The following is a 17,661-nucleotide window of genomic DNA, read 5'->3' on the forward strand; positions in this document are numbered from 1 at the left end:
AACCACTACATGTTTAAAGGACAGCTAAGTTAAAGTGTAATCACCCAAAATCATTTCAGTAGAGAATTTGTCTTTCTTCATTGTTTCTCCCCATTGTTCCTAATAAAGCTGGCTGACAGGTAAAAACAGGTGACTTTTCAGGGAGGTCTGTATCACAGGGAGGTCTGTATCACAGGGACAGAGAAGATATCACAGAAGGAGGATCTGCATTCATGGAGAAATTATTTTCATGCTAAATAAGAGAATCTGTGCTCAAACTCACTTTCTTATTTCTTGCTTAACTCATTTAATTAAGTCAAACTGCCTACAGTGAAGCAGTGTTTGGCTTTAAATCTCTTGAACATTCTTCCTAAACATTGAGAATATTTGATGGTTGTTCTTAATTTCTAACTGGAACAAAAAGTGGACTTGAGCACAGAATCTGAGTTTTGAGCATGAGAAGAGTTTTATGAATACATCCCCTAGTGGTGTGTAAGGGGTATACAATTCTCAACCTTCCAAAGTTAACATGTTTACTTGTTGACCTTCAGCATGGTTTGGTTCTATAGCTGTGAGGCAGAAACAGATGTCATTTGTCAACAATAGATGTTTTAGATCAACATAACTGCTACCCTCTATTAGGCTATGTATATAAGAAGGAAGGAGAACTCTTAATGTCTCAAAATTGATCCTATACAAAATATCATGCCATCATCATACAATGAAATATTCTGTGAGATTTTTAACTGTCATTTCACTGAAATGTGATGTGACATACTGGCTAGTGCTAGCTCAGTGAAACCTGTCACAAACTTGCTAGTGCTTCCCCTGTATATCACCTCAACAAACTATACAAGTTTTACCAAGGTCACAACTGAAAGGACAGCAATGTTAGAAGGAGTTTAAACAGTCCACACAGGGGTCGGGAGAAAGTTCACACAGGGGTCGGGAGGATTTGGGAGTTGAAATATCAACCCAAAGTTCACACAGGGGTTTGGAGGATTTTCACTCACCATAGTTTGGACATCTCCGCCTATCTTCGCACTGAGGGCCTGGAACTTGGCGTACGGTCCGTTGATGATGCCATCGAATGCCTGGACATATGGGACTACCACATCTGTAACAACAGGAAAGAACTGGTCAGTCATCAGTGGTAACAAATAACATACAGGTCAAGGTCATTCATCAGAGGTCACAAGTAAAACATAGGTCAAGGTCATTCTTTAGTTTTATTATTATGGTCGCTCAAGGATTACAAAATAAATTTGACTCTTTCCAACTTTTACAGCTGAGGGTATTCTACTATCTTTATTTTCAATCTTAAAGTGCATTATTTTCAGAAAAAGAAAATCTCCATTTTGAGTTATGGTCTTGATTCAAATCAATTTTTCACTGGCTTGACTTTTTCGACTTCTTATAAAGCTAATAAACAGATTAACTTCAAAAATAAAATCATGGTCATATCACAGCAATGCTCAGGTTTAAGTCAAGAATTTTAATGACAGCTAGGATTAGGATTTCAGTTCTTAAAAATATAATATCTGAATTGGTGCAATCCTGATCAACTTGACAAACTCAGAGCATTAGTGGGGTGGAATGGTGATGGGGAGGTACACGACAATGGTGAGGACATTATAATCTATTACAATGACTTACGCCCCCTGGTGGTGGGTGGCAAAGTCTAAAGCAATGTAAAAGTTTTCCCCATTTGCAGAGAACAGGGCCTGTATTCATGAAACCATTCTCATTCTCGGGCATGGATTTTGTGCTCAAGGCATCTTTCTTTTAACACACTTAAATCATGTGATACACTTAAATCATGTGATACGGTCAAATCATGTGGTACAGTCAAATCATGTGGTACAGTCAAATCATGTGGTACAGTCAACAAGCCCTGTGTAACCATTGGAAACAATACTCAGTCCAAAATCTCTTCAATTTTTTACCAAATCCTTAACAAAATGTATTAAATTATATAATTAAATTTCTCACTAGAACAAGTAAAAGGACTTGAGCACAGAGTCTGAGTTGAAGCACAAGAAGTGTTTCATGAGTACGGGACCGGATCTTTCCTTCAAGAGTACAAGAAGGGGGAAGAACTCAACTTGTGTTGAATTTACAATAAATACGGTATTACAATATACAAACATATTTTTTAAAAATACAAATTTGAGTAATAGGTAATGTATAGAAGTTAGGTGGTGATGTGATAGGGCACACTCTACCAATTCTGTACCATCATCTGAAGCTAATGGCTGATACCACCAGATATATATAGGACAGATAAAACGGGACAACCACTCTTTGAAAATTGGCCAAGACAGATATTCCCCTCACATCTAACACCTGTGACAAACCTTTTGCTAACTTTACCATAGATCTCTAAATAAATCTCCCGTTTACATTTTTCACAACCTCAGATGTATATGTACTACTTTCTATGTACCTCCTAGCTATAAAGTTCAAGGTTATATGTCCGGGTTGTACATCATACATCTGTACCAACTCATATTTTGTATTTTGCAAACATATTTTTTGAGAGATGAAAAAATAAAGATTTCTTCAGATCTGAGATTTAGACAAGAATTATGAGTATAGAGATGACAAACAATTATTAACATCAATCACAGTATACATGTAAGTTTTATCAATCGTATATCATTATATAATCGACTGCATAAACTTCTGGTTTTATCAATTGTATATCATTATATACTCGACTGCATAAACTTCTGGTTTTATCAATTGTATATCATTATATATACTCGACTGCATCAACTTCTAGTTTTATCAATTGTACATCATTATATACTCGACTGCATAAACTTCTAGTTTTAACAATTGTATAAACATTAGGTTATCTCAATTTCGTAAACAAAATTGAAGTCTTTCAATTGCAACTGTATTCCCTGCTTTAAGAAATTGCCCTTAGGTCGGCTACAGGTAGAAGTATATATATATGAGACCACAGTTTAAAGGTTAAGTCACTGCTAACAACTTCTGTTAGAGGTCAGCAGTGAAAAGGAGGCAAACCTCAGCAGCCTTCTGTTAAAATCATAAAATACATGTACACAGACAACCCGAATTCCTCCGTCCCACAGACGGCTGTATCAACCCTCTAAAACTAAAGTGTACTATTTGAAATATTTCATGAAGCCCCTCACCAGAATCGAAACTGTGTGAAAACGATCATTATAAAGCTATATAATGTAACCCTAAAAAATAACCCTGACTTGTAAATAGCCGAATTTATGACAAAAAATCATGTGAAAGTAATCTCCTAAAAAACGACTTTTTTATAACAGACTCGTGGCTGTGGATCAGTTAAATATTTAGTACGATAGCTACATTCCTACGATTCATTACTTATTTCCTGTTCGCCTAGATATGTGTAATAGTTTTATGTTAAGCAGAGTCCAATTAATATACAAGTTGCTTTGTTCAAGGAAGGTAAAGAAATTGGCACAGAAAGGAAGGAAAAATACCTGAAAAAGGAGGGAAAGATGACAGAAAAAGAGAAAGAAAGGTGAAACAGGATGAAAAGAATGATGACAGAAAAAAGAGACACAAAAAGAAAAGAAAGACAATTAAAAAATCAGGACAACAGAAAAAATAAATACATTTTTTTACCAAAGAATGAAAGACAGTTAAAAAACAAAAAACAAAAAAAAAGACAGAAAAAAGGAAAAAGACTTGACAGAACGATGAAAGAAATATCATACAAGAAAAAAGAAGACCCAAAAAATTCAAAAAAGAGATTTACCAAGCTCTGACTGAACGTTTAGACCAGTGGAGGCCTTTGATGGGATGAGGAGAGAGCTTGTAACTTCTATATACAGTCTACTGATATCAATAAGGGGTTGGGATGTAATCTCCTCTCCCCCCCCCCAGACCCCCTACGTACGCTAATGTAAAAATAATTTGATGTCAACTGTACTCTACATGTATGTCAACACTTGAGATGTGGGCGTGGCATGTGTTCCCCAGATAAATTAAATACATGTGAGTCACATGTCACATGATAGTTTCATTACGTGACATAAAGAACCCGCGTAACGACATGAGCATTGACATGCACAGGAATGTGAATCTTTTTTGATCTATTGCATGACAATCACCACAACAATTCTTTGATACTTAAACATTCAAACATGTTCAAAAGCACCAGATTCACTTTACAACCCCCTAATCATTCTTTAGCACCTTTGTGATCAAAAGATAATTCTGGAATTTTGCATATTAATTTTTTGGAGCATAAATCTTTGATATTACTAATTTTCCAAAGGGTTTCTGGCGATAATTATGGAACTCCATAATAATTTTCAGAACGGAAATTTCACCAGACACTTAGGATTCCAGCACGTTTTGGTATAATTATGACTTTGTGTAATAATTTCTAAAACCGATCTTTGACACCTATATCTTCAAACAAATTCATACGGTAATTGTGACGTTCACTTTCTCTGTGATCAGACCTTTTCACGTACATCGCTAAGGCCTTATTGACACGTAGCATGTTCAAACGATTACTGATTATACATATAGCCAGCCGTGATCACACGTAAGCCCATCCCAACACGTGAGAATACCACAACTGGTGTACTTCTGCATGTGCCTATATTGGTTTACCTTTCATTTTTTTTTAAAAACATCAACACCCGATGTGGTCCCCCCACGCCTTCAACTACAGTTGTTTTTTCCCTGCGCTGGTGTTGATTATCTACAGTCTATGACACTTGATTAAGTCTGTGACAGAAAACATGCGGCACCACCTGTACGTAATATCCAACACTGATAGACAGACATTTTCTACATTTCTATTGCATGTGCACAAGTGAATGCATGTGCATTTCATGTCATAACTGTATGAAATTGGTTGCAAACTTGTCCTGTTCTTTTTTAAACTGTTAGATGTATCTGGTAGTTTGTAGATCTACAGATGAACAGCTTTACTTTACAGGCCTTGAATACTGCTTAAAATGAGATCATCAGGACCTGGATATACAAGTAGGCTTTGTGAGATTCAGTTAAGGTGAGTATTCAGCTCATACAAATTGGATTTAATAGTATCTGACCTTTAACATTGATTCCCCTGACAACTGTTGTTACCAAACCGGACCTTTAACATTGATTCCCCTGACAACTGTTGTTACCAAACCTGACCTTTAACAATGATTTCCCTGACATCTGTTGTTACCAAACCTGACCTTTAACACTGAGATCTCTGACAACTGTTGTTACCAAACCTTACCTTTAACATTGATTCCCCTGACAACTGTTGTTACCAAACCTGACCTTTCACAATGATTCCCCTGACAACTGTTGTTACCAAACCTGACCTTTAACATTAAGCTCCCGACACCTGTTGTTACCAAACCTGACCTTTAACATTAAGCTCCTGACAACTGTTGTTACCAAACCTGATCTTTAACAATGATTCCCCTGACAACTGTTGTTACCAAACCTGACCTTTAACAATGATTCCCCTGACACCTGTTATTACCAAACCTGACCTTTAACAATGAGCCCCCTGACAGCTGTTGTTACCAAACCTGACCTTTAACAATGAGCCCCCTGACAACTGTTGTAACCTAACCTGACCTTTAACAATGATTCCCCTGACAACTGTTGTTACTAAACCTGATCTTTAACAATGATTCCTCTGACAACTGTTGTTACCAAACCTGGCCTTTAACATAAGCTCCTGACAACTGTTGTTACCAAACCTGACCTTTAACATTGATTCCCCTGACAACTGTTGTAACCTAACTTGACCTTTAACAATGAGCTCCCTGACAACTGTTGTAACCTAACCTGACCTTTAACATTAAGCTCCTGACAACTGTTGTTATCAAACCTGACCTTTAACATTGAGACCCTTGACTCCTGTTGTTACCAAAACTGACCTTTCACATTGAGCCCTTGACTCCTGTTGTTACTTCACAAAATGAGTTATTTATTGGGGCAACTTTTAAATCATCATCATCTTATGAAAAACCGATTTCTGACATGAAAATGTCTATTTTTCTTTCTTTTGCATTTCAGTTTTGACGTTTGGGAATCTCTGTCAGATCACTGCTTTTATTACCCCGACAACGCCTTGAAGAAAACGTCCACCTTATCATCCACAGGGATGCCATATCAACCATTTACATAAGAATCTCAAGATGTAAATTTTAAATTTTGAAATATTTTCAAAAATTTCTTGGTTGAAGAAAAGTCTGGTCTAACTCAACCAGTGACCAGATGTTGAGTGGGCGGACGAAATCTTCCAAAAATAAAGATATTTTAAAATGATGAATGCCATGAGTTATACCAAACCATTTAATACTAAAACAGAGAGATTACAGTCAGGACATCTAGAGGATGATTTATCGCCTACTTTGGCCTGGCCTTTTATACATAATCTCAATGTGAAAGTTTTTTTTGCACTAACATTTTTATATACAATTTGTCTGCATGCTTTTTGCACATTTAAGAATTTGAGTATACATCCATAATGGTGTTTAACGACCTGTGTTGATAGTAAAATCTCCATAAATTCTGTTTTGATGATTTCTTTACTTTCCCTCGTCATAAACATAATCTAGGAATTGATAATTCCTTGTCTCAAATTTCCAATATTTTATCACTTGATGCAGAACATTTTGACATCAAGTCTGAAGCAGTTTATATTTGTTGCAGTTACGTACATGTAATGTTACAATAAGAAATCATCAAAACCACGATCTTTGATACCATATTAATCTTTACATAATTTTCAAGTTCAATCCGGAAAAACCTTTGAGTACGTTCATTTGTCTCCATCTAAAATACAAATATATAAAAACTCTGTTGGACCATTGCCACATATTGTTAAAAATAACATTATGGTTGAAAAAGGACTTTGTTGTGATAATGTATACAATTGTTTACAGCCTGACCTGTCTCCCCAGGTCATTAAAGCTAAGTTGAGTGGTAAATCATCAGTTTCAGGTCACCAATGACAGTGAACAGTGTGTCCAATCTAATCCCTGTTATGTGTACTGCCAGCTCTTGGACATTGAACAGTATGTTACACAATGTATTTTGGGGGGTAATTTCAGGGGTAATTTGGGGTTCTCTGTTCTTCTTTTCCGATGTTAACAATGTTGTTTTGTTTTTTTGTTTTGTGTTTCGTTGTTGTTTCTTTTTGTTATGTTTTTTCTGAAGTTTGTTTCCTCTAAAATCAATAAGGGTTACCTCCCCTTGCATATAATAGAAGTAATACGCTGCAATCAATTACAATAAAACATATAGTAAGTTAGAGAGGCCAAGGCTACCGGCAGGTGAGTAAACGACCATTAAACATCTAATAGCGTGTTTCTCAAATTTTAAAATCTATCTTACATTGCTTGGAGAGTCCTTTGGTATCATACTACAAGCCTATCTCATCCAGCTGTCTGTAGGTAAATAACCAATACACAATGTGGTACTGTGCCTGTGTAATCATCTCTCTGCCATTAAATTCTAAATTGAAATGTTTATATTTCATGATTGCTGTTTTCTTTGATAGAAAATAATTTCTTTTACAAGAGGCGACCAACAAAAATGGAAAAGAAGATATTATTTCATTTTTTGAATAATGATAAAGGTGGGTACCAGTATAAACACAATACTTTGTTTTGTGTCACATTGTAGGCTTAACATGTAGTGGGCAGAGTATCATCCTCCTATGTATTATCTTCAAAACATTTCAATGTTTTACATTATTTCCTTGATCCAGATGTCGGAAATACAACATTAATATTCCCGAAGGTTGATTCTTTGAAACTTTTTTTATGTAATACATGTATTGAAATTCATCATTCGCCATATTTGTCTTTGTGATTAATACTATGCGTGTAGAGATATTTTTATTTATTTTAAGCCTGTTCTGTGGGTAACAATTAAAGCTTCCCTATTTCATCTGATAATGACCCGAACAAATTTGCTATACCAAGGAGAGTTGATATGACATGACACAGATTGCTGTGTTACCACAGACAGGTCACACGTGCCACAGATTGCTGTGTGACCACAGACAGGTCACACGTGGCACAGATTGCTGTGTGACCACGGCACAGACAAGAGACATTTGTCCCCTCTATGCCGAGTCTTCGTTTACAAACTAAATGTCAACCATAGCCAACAACAGGCTCATACTTTCATGTCTCTTAACTGAAGGTTGTTCTTCTAACTAAACCTCTGGGCTCGTTTTCATGAGACCGTTCTCATGCTAAAACTCTGATATTGTGCTCAAACCAACTGTTTTTGTTCCCATGATAGATTAATAATTAAGTCACATTTTGTCAGTGATATGGAAGAATTTAAGTGAGAAATAAAGCCAAACACTGTTTGCAATGTTTACACTTGACATTTTGACCATGTTACATGTTTTAAGCAGGTTACAAGAAAGTTGGCTTGAGTACAGAATTCATTCTTGAGCATGATAATGGTTTCATGAATACAGGCCATGGTTAAAATGCTTATTAATTTGCAGTTTAGTCAAAGAAATCTTGAAAATGACAGGAAAACATACACAGAAAAAAGTTCATTCTTTCAAAAGTTTATATTTACTCTTTATAGAAGCTACACAATTCTCCCATTTGATAAAATTCTGTATTAAGTTCAATTTAAAAAAAAAAAAAAAAAGCAAGCAAATTCATCAGACAATTACGCAGAAGAAAGGATTTTCTATTCCAATTTGGTTTTCTGTTTCTATCATAAAACCTAACAACACCATGCTCAAGGGATTAGAAATGCTGCATTTCTCGGGGAAGAAATATTCCTAAAATTATTATATTTCATGTGAGGTATGAAAAAAAAAAAAAATGAAAATATTACTTTACACACTAATGTCGTAACCAGACGTCTACAAGTGAAGGTAACAGGTTTGGGGAAGGGAGACCAGACAAAGTGTCCGTCAGACTCCACTCAAACACATGTCGCTGTAATTATAATTTGTACATATACTTCTTGTCAGTATCGCAAACTTCTACAGATAATTTAACTTTAAATCTGCATAAAGCATTATACTCTGAAGATATACTATAATATTTTTTTATCAATGCTGTATGTTCAAATATCACAGTGCAGTCAGCTTAAGCTAAATTATTTAACATTCAATTTCAAAAATAACTTTAAAGTGAAGAAACTTGGGCTTAGTTCCATAAGTACATTTGTACATGGACATACCAGGTAAATGAGTTGTTTATATACATAATAGTGAAAATAGGATGAAAAAGAAAAAACCGTGACTGGATACATGTATGTCTTCTTTAAATGTTCTTGGTAAATAGTAAGCTATGAATAGTTGTGATGAAACAAGCATCGTGTTGAAAGCTACGTCTATTGTGATTAATGATAGACAAGAACAAAATAGGGATTAAGTTTGGAGCCTACGCCCTTGAGTTTTGAAATTTGGGAAATAATTGGATTTCCATCTGGCAGGCCAGACAGATAAGAAGTGATTATCATATCGAAAACGTGTTTTATTTTCTTATAGTTGTAACGGTCAGGTAGAAACACCGCCAATTAAAGCACAATTTCTTTGTGACTTGATTGACGATCGTCATCACTGCAGATTTCAGACAGTCAGTATCTCCATCCAAACCAACGTATGAGAATGAAAAAACCTATATTTGCTCTTCTGCTTTTTTCTTTCCTTTTTCCCTAATCCACATCTCCATGTTGTACATGTATAAATTGACCAATGAAAATGCTTTTAGATACTCCAATAAAACAAGTTTCAATATCCCAGTATCGAGAAATTTCAGCAACGAACATACTTTCAGATATTCAAAATGAACACACATTAATATGTCTTCAATGAGCCCACTTTTAGACATTCAGGTAAGCTTATTTTGAATTCTGTTACATCAGGATCACAACCTCTTGATATATCAGCTTTAACAAGTTTGGTTACTGTTAACATAGGTTATTCATGCTGTAGAAGATCACACGATCTCAACGTCAAAACCATATGCGAGGGGGAAATTTTGAAGTTACGGTAGACCAACTTTAACTTTGAAAAGATATATACTATAACTTACGCAACATATATAAATGATCAAGGTATAGGTAAAATATTTGAAGTATTACCAGCAGGTTGTGAGTACCTCATATGTGTGCATATGGACATGTCCTCTTACAGATAAAAATAAAGGTGAACTATATTCATGCGTGTGTGTGTGTCCCCCTGATTTTGTCTTGTACTTGAACACATACTAGTCACACATACTCATGACGGACATCAATCTTAAAGTACCTGACTGTATTAGAGATCTGAGGGTTGGTGGTAGTGTGGTTTTAATACTAATACTGTCCAAGGAACCAACAACGGTGCTGTGTTGAAGGTTAACGAATGACTATAAAGTGTATGTTGTTTGTATCAGGCCGTGTGTATCTGGATTGGTGTCCCCATCTTTTGATCAAGACAGGATTATTTAAAAAAAAATCTCTGCCTCGATTTGTTATTCTGTAAAAATCAAACCAATCAAGATGTCAATATCCTTTGTTGTTATTTTCTATTTTTATGTTATAATATTTACAAAATACACCGACAAATCAATATTATAAATGAGACGACTATCAGCAAGATGACAATATAATCATTCCTAGCTCTGCTTACCCACCACAAGTAATATTCCATATCAACAGTTATCCTGACCAATCAGGCAGCTGGATGACTATTTCAGACTTTAATTGACTTATGTAAATGACAAGTGTCCCAATTTTTCACCCTCATTTTTTACTTTTGAAATCATCTGATTTCCCTCTTGTCTTTTTTGGTAAAAATATTATTTGAATTGAATGTGTTTACACAAAGGTAACTGCCATACAGGTGAAAACTAACTGTCAAGCCACCTAATCCAGGTAAATGCAGAGCCCAATCAACTAGTTTATGTCTCGCTGATGTTGAGATCCCATCTGATTGGCACTCTCCGCCGACACACATGCACTCTGTACTATACAATTTGGTGGCTAGTGTAGACAAACAGGAAGCCTGATCAATTATTGGCACACATGGGGACCTATAGATGATTTATACAGCAGACATATCCATGCACAAATGAAACAATGGAATGTGATGTCAGAATGTTCTGTGGTTTTTTTTTCGCCGTATTTTAATTTTAGCAGCTTTAATGCTATGTCTCATCTGATAAGTAATGTCCACCGCTAAAATTAGACCTATATGGAAACTCGGAGCTTTGGAAGAGTTTTGGCCATGTTGTGGAATAACATACCATCTGCACCCAGGAAGTCAACTCGGGCTAAATTCAAGAAGGACATATAGACCCACTTTTCGTGTCTGCATTTTAGGCTCTGTGCAGGCGTCATGTACAACCTATATATTTATATGCATATGGCAATAAATGTTTTTTTTTACCTTATGTAAAATGCTGATCTGTATGCCTATTTTTATCTACTATATTTATTCCTGTGTTGTAAAGTGCCTTAGAGTAAATTTATTAATTACTATACAGCACAAACTATCCTTAGCATAAAATGCAAGATTTCAATGGACAGTAAATGACATGATCATTGTGAAAGAAAAGCTTGAATTTGTTAAAGCATCCTTGTCCCACTGCACTGTGTTTTTTTGTATATAGAGTAATCTCCCCTTAATTTCATTTTGGATATAACTGTAGCACAGTTTGTCCCCTAACACTTCTGTTGACCAGATAGCTTGATCAGTTAGAGTAATACTGTATAACATGAAATGTTCGTTGTACATAAAATGTATATAAATATTCGCGGAACCACGAAAATAAATACAACAAAGGACTATGTATGGTTTTGGCATGTTTTGGCCCCCAAATGCATCAAAATTCAAAACTTTTAAATGCTTGAACAAACTCAAATCAAAGGATTATGTGTAGGCACCTGTAATACATCTTTAGAAGAAATATAATGTTTGTCCAAGAGTGCGCTCTATGGTAACTAAGAGAAAAACTAGGCAAAAACCTGTCAAAATTTATTGAATAATCAAATTTCAGTAAATTACGCTAATTATTAACTGGTTACCATGGCAGCCATAATTGAAAACCTAAATAAATGTTCACATAATATTACCAGGGAAATATTCAAAATTAAAGAAACAGTCATTTGACAGTTCTATTGAAGGATTTCAATTTTGATGGATTTGGGGGCCAAAAAAGGCCCTAACCATACATAGTCCTTTAATTGATATATTGAACGATCTAAATGGCTTCGGGCCGCGAAAGAAAATACCAACAAATATTTCATGTAAAACAGTAGTATAACAAACTTAATTCCTGGTCTAGCCTGGTTTGAATTCTGGTCTAGCATACCCGATTGTTTTTATACTTAAAACACTGTTGTTGACTATACTTTGTTTATTTCATCTTTATTATTTTTTCATAAAAGTCCTGCAAGGTATGGTTTTCTTATAAGAATAGTTTTTGGAAGCTCTAGCCATGACGAAAAAATCAGTTACAGTTTTTGGCAGTGGTGCAGGCATATTTAAATGTATTCACCTGATTTACCTGGCTTAAATCTCGTACAGCCGCTGTACAGAAAACAAACATTTGGTGAATTCATGAATTTAGGTACTGCAATTCCACTAATTTAAAGAGTTCTACCCCGTTTGTTCTGCTCAGTTTTTAGTATGCTGTAGGGTTGATTAGGATGGCACAGAGAGTTGAATAAAGGCTCAAGATGGAGGTAAGGCTTCTTGGTAAAGGAAGGTGGAGTGAAATGAACAGAGCACATAAAATGTAGACTTGTCAAATGGAGGTGATGGAGACACAATGTTTTAATTCTGTTGTGTGACCACAGACAGGTCACACGTGGCACAGATTGCTGTGTGACCACAGACAGGTCACACATGGCACAGATTGCTGTGTGCATCAGACCACACACAGGTCACACGTGGCACAGATTGCTGTGTGACCACAGACAGGTCAAACGTGGCACAGATTGCTGTGTGACCACAGACAGGTCACACGTGGCACAGAGTCCAGACAAAGACAGAAACTAGCTGATGGCTGGAAAGATGATTTCAGTCAAGAATCCCTATATATGATTACCTCCCCTTAACTTCCGTTTGGACATATTTGTAGAAGAGTTTGGACAGGACACTTCTGTGGACAAAGGAAAGCTCAATCAGGTAGATCGATAGTACATCAATCTGAGGTTCAGGGTGTGAATCTCGGTCTAGCCCCACTGAATGGTTCACACTCAGCACTGTTGTTGTTTAAGGCATCTTTATGATAAATCTCATAAAAGTCCAACATGGTTGGTTTACTTTTCAGAAATGATTTATCAGAGCTATAGTCATGCCAGATAAAACCGTTTCCAGTACTAAGTAACAGTTTCCAGTACTAAGTAACAGTTTCTAGTACTAAGTAACCGTTTCCAGTACTAAGTAACAGTTTCCAGTTTCCAGTACTAAGTAACAGTTTCCAGTACTAAGTAACAGTTTCCAGTACTAAGTAACTGTTTCCAGTACTAAGAACAGTTTCTAGTACTAAGCAACAGTTTCTAATACTAATTAACAGTTTCCAGTACTAAGTAACAGTTTCTAGTACTAAGTAACAGTTTCCAGTACTAAGAACCAGTTTCTAGAACTAAGTAACAGTTTCCAGTACTAAGTAACAGTTTCCAGTACTAAGTAACAGTTTCCAGTACCAGTTTCCAGTACTCAGTAACAGTTTCCAGTACTAAGTAACAGTTTCCAGTACTAAGTAACAGTTTCCAGTACCAGTTTCCAGTACTCAGTAACAGTTTCCAGTACTAAGTAACCGTTTCCAGTACTAAGAACAGTTTCTAGTTATAAGTAACAGTTTCTAGTACTAAGTAACAGTTTCCAGTACTAATTAACAGTTTCCAGTACTAAGTAACCATTTCCAGTACTAAGAACAGTTTCTAGTTATAAGTAACAGTTTCTAGCACTAAGTAACAATTTCCAGTACTAAGTAACAGTTTCCAGTATTAAATAACAGTTTCCAGTACTAAGTAACCGTTTCTAGTACTAAGTAACAGTTTCCAATACTAAGTAACAGTTTCCAGTACTAAGGAGCAGTTTCCAGTACTAAGTAACAGTTTCTAGTACTAAGTAACAGTTTCTAGTACTAAGTAACAGTTTCTAGTACTAAGTAACAGTTTCTAGTACTAAGTAACAGTTTCTAGTACTAAGTAACAGTTTCTAGTACTAAGTAACAGTTTCCAATACTAAGTAACAGTTTCCAGTACTAAGGAGCAGTTTCCAGTACTAAGTAACAGTTTCTAGTACTAAGTAACAGTTTCTAGTACTAAGTAACAGTTTCCAGGACTAAGTAACAGTTTCCAGTACTAAGTAATAGTTTCTAGTACTAAGTAACAGTTTCCAGTCCTAAGTAACAGTTTCTAGTACTAAGTAACAGTTTCCAATACTAAGTAACAGTTTCCAGTACTAAGGAGCAGTTTCCAGTACTAAGTAACAGTTTCTAGTACTAAGTAACAGTTTCCAGTACTATGTAACAGTTTCTAGCAGTGGTTCGTAACCCATTCAATGATCTAACTGATAATCTACAAAAACATCTTCTCTGAAATCCAGATTTGCTTGATCTGGTTTGTAAGAGTTTATGACTAGGCTTAAGTTTCAGAAAACAACTGTAACAAAATATGAATGGTTATTTGATATCACTTATTAATGATCAACAATAATTTTACATCAGTAACTAAAGATTTCTTTTGGTAAGCAATAACTTATGTCCCCCCTTATCAGCTAATGAATATACATATTAGCTTAATATTCATTTGACCTTTTACTTAGAAGTAGAGGTCATGTCATAATGACCTACATGTAGATAAAGTGCTAAGCACACCCTCTGTGTGTGATGTAGGCACAATTTGAGTTTCATCAATATATCTTAAATGGCATGAACTTTAAATCTGACACAAGACTTTTGTAAAAAGTTTGCACTTATTTGATATTTGACGTAAAAGTGAAGGTAATTTTTTCCTGATGCTGATTAAACTTGTTTTGACCTTTGAACTTAATGCCAATGTCACAACAAACTTATTACCTTCAGCAAGAACTTGTCTTCAGAACAGTCATGATAGTGAGTGTTCAAGGTAAAGTCATTAGGCTTCCTCGTACCAGGTAGCCATACCTGTCTACAAGGTAATCAATGAGCGGCAACCAGAATTTATAATTCCAAGATTATATCGAGAAAGAGTTCAAACAACAGGAAGGAGGGGCCTTGTAGTGACGTAAATATACACAAACTAGAGATGGGTGTCGCCTTCTGATCACCATGACTGTGTCGTAAATATACACAAACTAGAGATGGGTGTCGCCTTCTGATCACCATGACTGTGTCGTAAATATACACAAACTAGAGATGGGTGTCGCCTTCTGATCACCATGACTGTGTCGTAAATATACACAAACTAGAGATGGGTGTCGCCTTCTGATCACCATGACTGTGTCGTAAATATACACAAACTAGAGATGGGTGTCGCCTTCTGATCACCATGACTGTGTCGTAAATATACACAAACTAGAGATGGGTGTCGCCTTCTGATCACCATGACTGTGTCGTAAATATACACAAACTAGAGATGGGTGTCGCCTTCTGATCACCATGACTGTGTCGTAAATATACACAAACTAGAGATGGGTGTCGCCTTCTGATCACCATGACTGTGTCGTAAATATACACAAACTAGAGATGGGTGTCGCCTTCTGATCACCATGACTGTGTCGTAAATATACACAAACTAGAGATGGGTGTCGCCTTCTGATCACCATGACTGTGTCGTAAATATACACAAACTAGAGATGGGTGTCGCCTTCTGATCACCATGACTGTGTCGTAAATATACACAAACTAGAGATGGGTGTCGCCTTCTGATCACCATGACTGTGTCGTAAATATACACAAACTAGAGATGGGTGTCGCCTTCTGATCACCATGACTGTGTCGTAAATATACACAAACTAGAGATGGGTGTCGCCTTCTGATCACCATGACTGTGTCGTAAATATACACAAACTAGAGATGGGTGTCGCCTTCTGATCACCATGACTGTGTCGTAAATATACACAAACTAGAGATGGGTGTCGCCTTCTGATCACCATGACTGTGTCGTAAATATACACAAACTAGAGATGGGTGTCGCCTTCTGATCACCATGACTGTGTCGTAAATATACACAAACTAGAGATGGGTGTCGCCTTCTGATCACCATGACTGTGTCGTATCATACACACATATCTGAGTCATCATAGCTATATATATTACATAACACATCCATTCGTTATAGATAGCTTTAAAGCCTGCCCGCACACATATAACCCTACTTCTTGTAAACTGTAGGTGTGGTAACAGTATGCACACAATTGTTATATCAAAATGATCTAAGGCGTATTCAAAACAAATTATTCATCATTTCAGGAATTAAAGCCATCCATATTAATTTTAACCAGTCATGCTTTTTGGCTCGCCTTCTTATACCGATGCAATACATTTATGCATCAATGTATAAAGAATTTGTCTGTATTCTTCCCCAAATGTAAATATAAACACTATGCATGTCATTTGATTTGTCTACAACCTTACATTCAGGACTATAGGACTATAGCTAAACCAAATTCTGTTCCGGCAATGAACAGATATTTAGATTTCATATTTCTTGTTCAATTTGAAGTAGATTTTAAGCAGGATGCCAGAAGTGCCTGTGTTATTCACCTGGATATTTATATTATCGTGACAAGATAATCTTATTAAAAGTAGTACATGTATTGTAAATACTTCCCATTTTAGGCTCTGTATTGCTGGTCCCAAGAATGCTTCATAGCAAATCTGGTTGAGATCTAAGTGTAGAAGTGAATTGCAACAAGCTCAGGATAAGTTGAGGTTTATTCTTTTTTGGTTGTGATCTGTCTGTATACATATATGGATATAGATTTGAAATTTCATTGTTCTGATGAAATGACGAGTGAATAAGTCCCTAGGGTGGGACCAGATCCTGGTACAATTCCCAGTAGCATGCTTGTCTTCTTTAAATTCTCCATGCCCAGCAACCATATAAATTGTTAAATGATGGGGACCTCACCTTATTGCAAGTTATAACCTAAGGACTAACAAAATGTTCTCACATCTGATCTACATAATATATCAAACTTCTAAGCTCTAAACCTTATGATTTTTCAAATAATGCTGTTTGAGCTTGTTAACGTGACCATGTAAGAAGGTCAAGGTCAATGATATGAGGAAAGCTTTAGCAATCTATCCCAAGTACCTACTAGCACATCACCAGGACTGTGACCCTTACGGACGATATATAAGACGAAGTTCTTAAAGTCTTCTTCCCACTATCATCTTTAACTATAACCTTTGTTAACTATCAAAATTAAAAAAAAATGATGGTAAACAAGAGGCCCAGAAGGCCTGTATCGCTCACCCGGATATCTAAGCAATCATGGCAAAATCTTCCCAAATGAGATCCAAGGGAATATGCCAGACGCCAAGGCCAATCCTTGTAGCATATCTGTATTTGATTTTTTATGCCCAGCAATTTTATGTATGGTTATGGGGTGGGGATCTCAACTGTTTCCAAGCCGTGACTCAGAAACTAGGTCCCTAGGGTTGTGGCCAGACCCCAGGATCAATTCTAATATCATGACTGCATTTGTCTCTTTTTGCCCAGCATTTGTATATATAGTTTTGG

At 36.0% G+C, this 17,661-nt stretch overlaps 1 protein-coding gene across 2 annotated transcripts in view; it reads right to left on the reverse strand.

The window, feature by feature from the left end:
- Positions 1-17,661, reverse strand: part of LOC110458010 (adenylyl cyclase-associated protein 1-like) — a 107,701-nt gene that overhangs the window by 71,008 nt on the left and 19,032 nt on the right. For both annotated transcript variants that reach the window (XM_021509535.1, XM_021509536.1), the window contains one exon: positions 993-1,096. In XM_021509535.1, coding sequence (XP_021365210.1) covers positions 993-1,096 — 104 coding nt within the window. The remainder of the gene's footprint in view (positions 1-992; positions 1,097-17,661) is intronic.

Source organism: Mizuhopecten yessoensis, unplaced genomic scaffold, assembly GCF_002113885.1.
Source record: "Mizuhopecten yessoensis strain PY_sf001 unplaced genomic scaffold, ASM211388v2 scaffold9399, whole genome shotgun sequence".
NCBI lineage: Eukaryota > Metazoa > Mollusca > Bivalvia > Pectinida > Pectinidae > Mizuhopecten > Mizuhopecten yessoensis.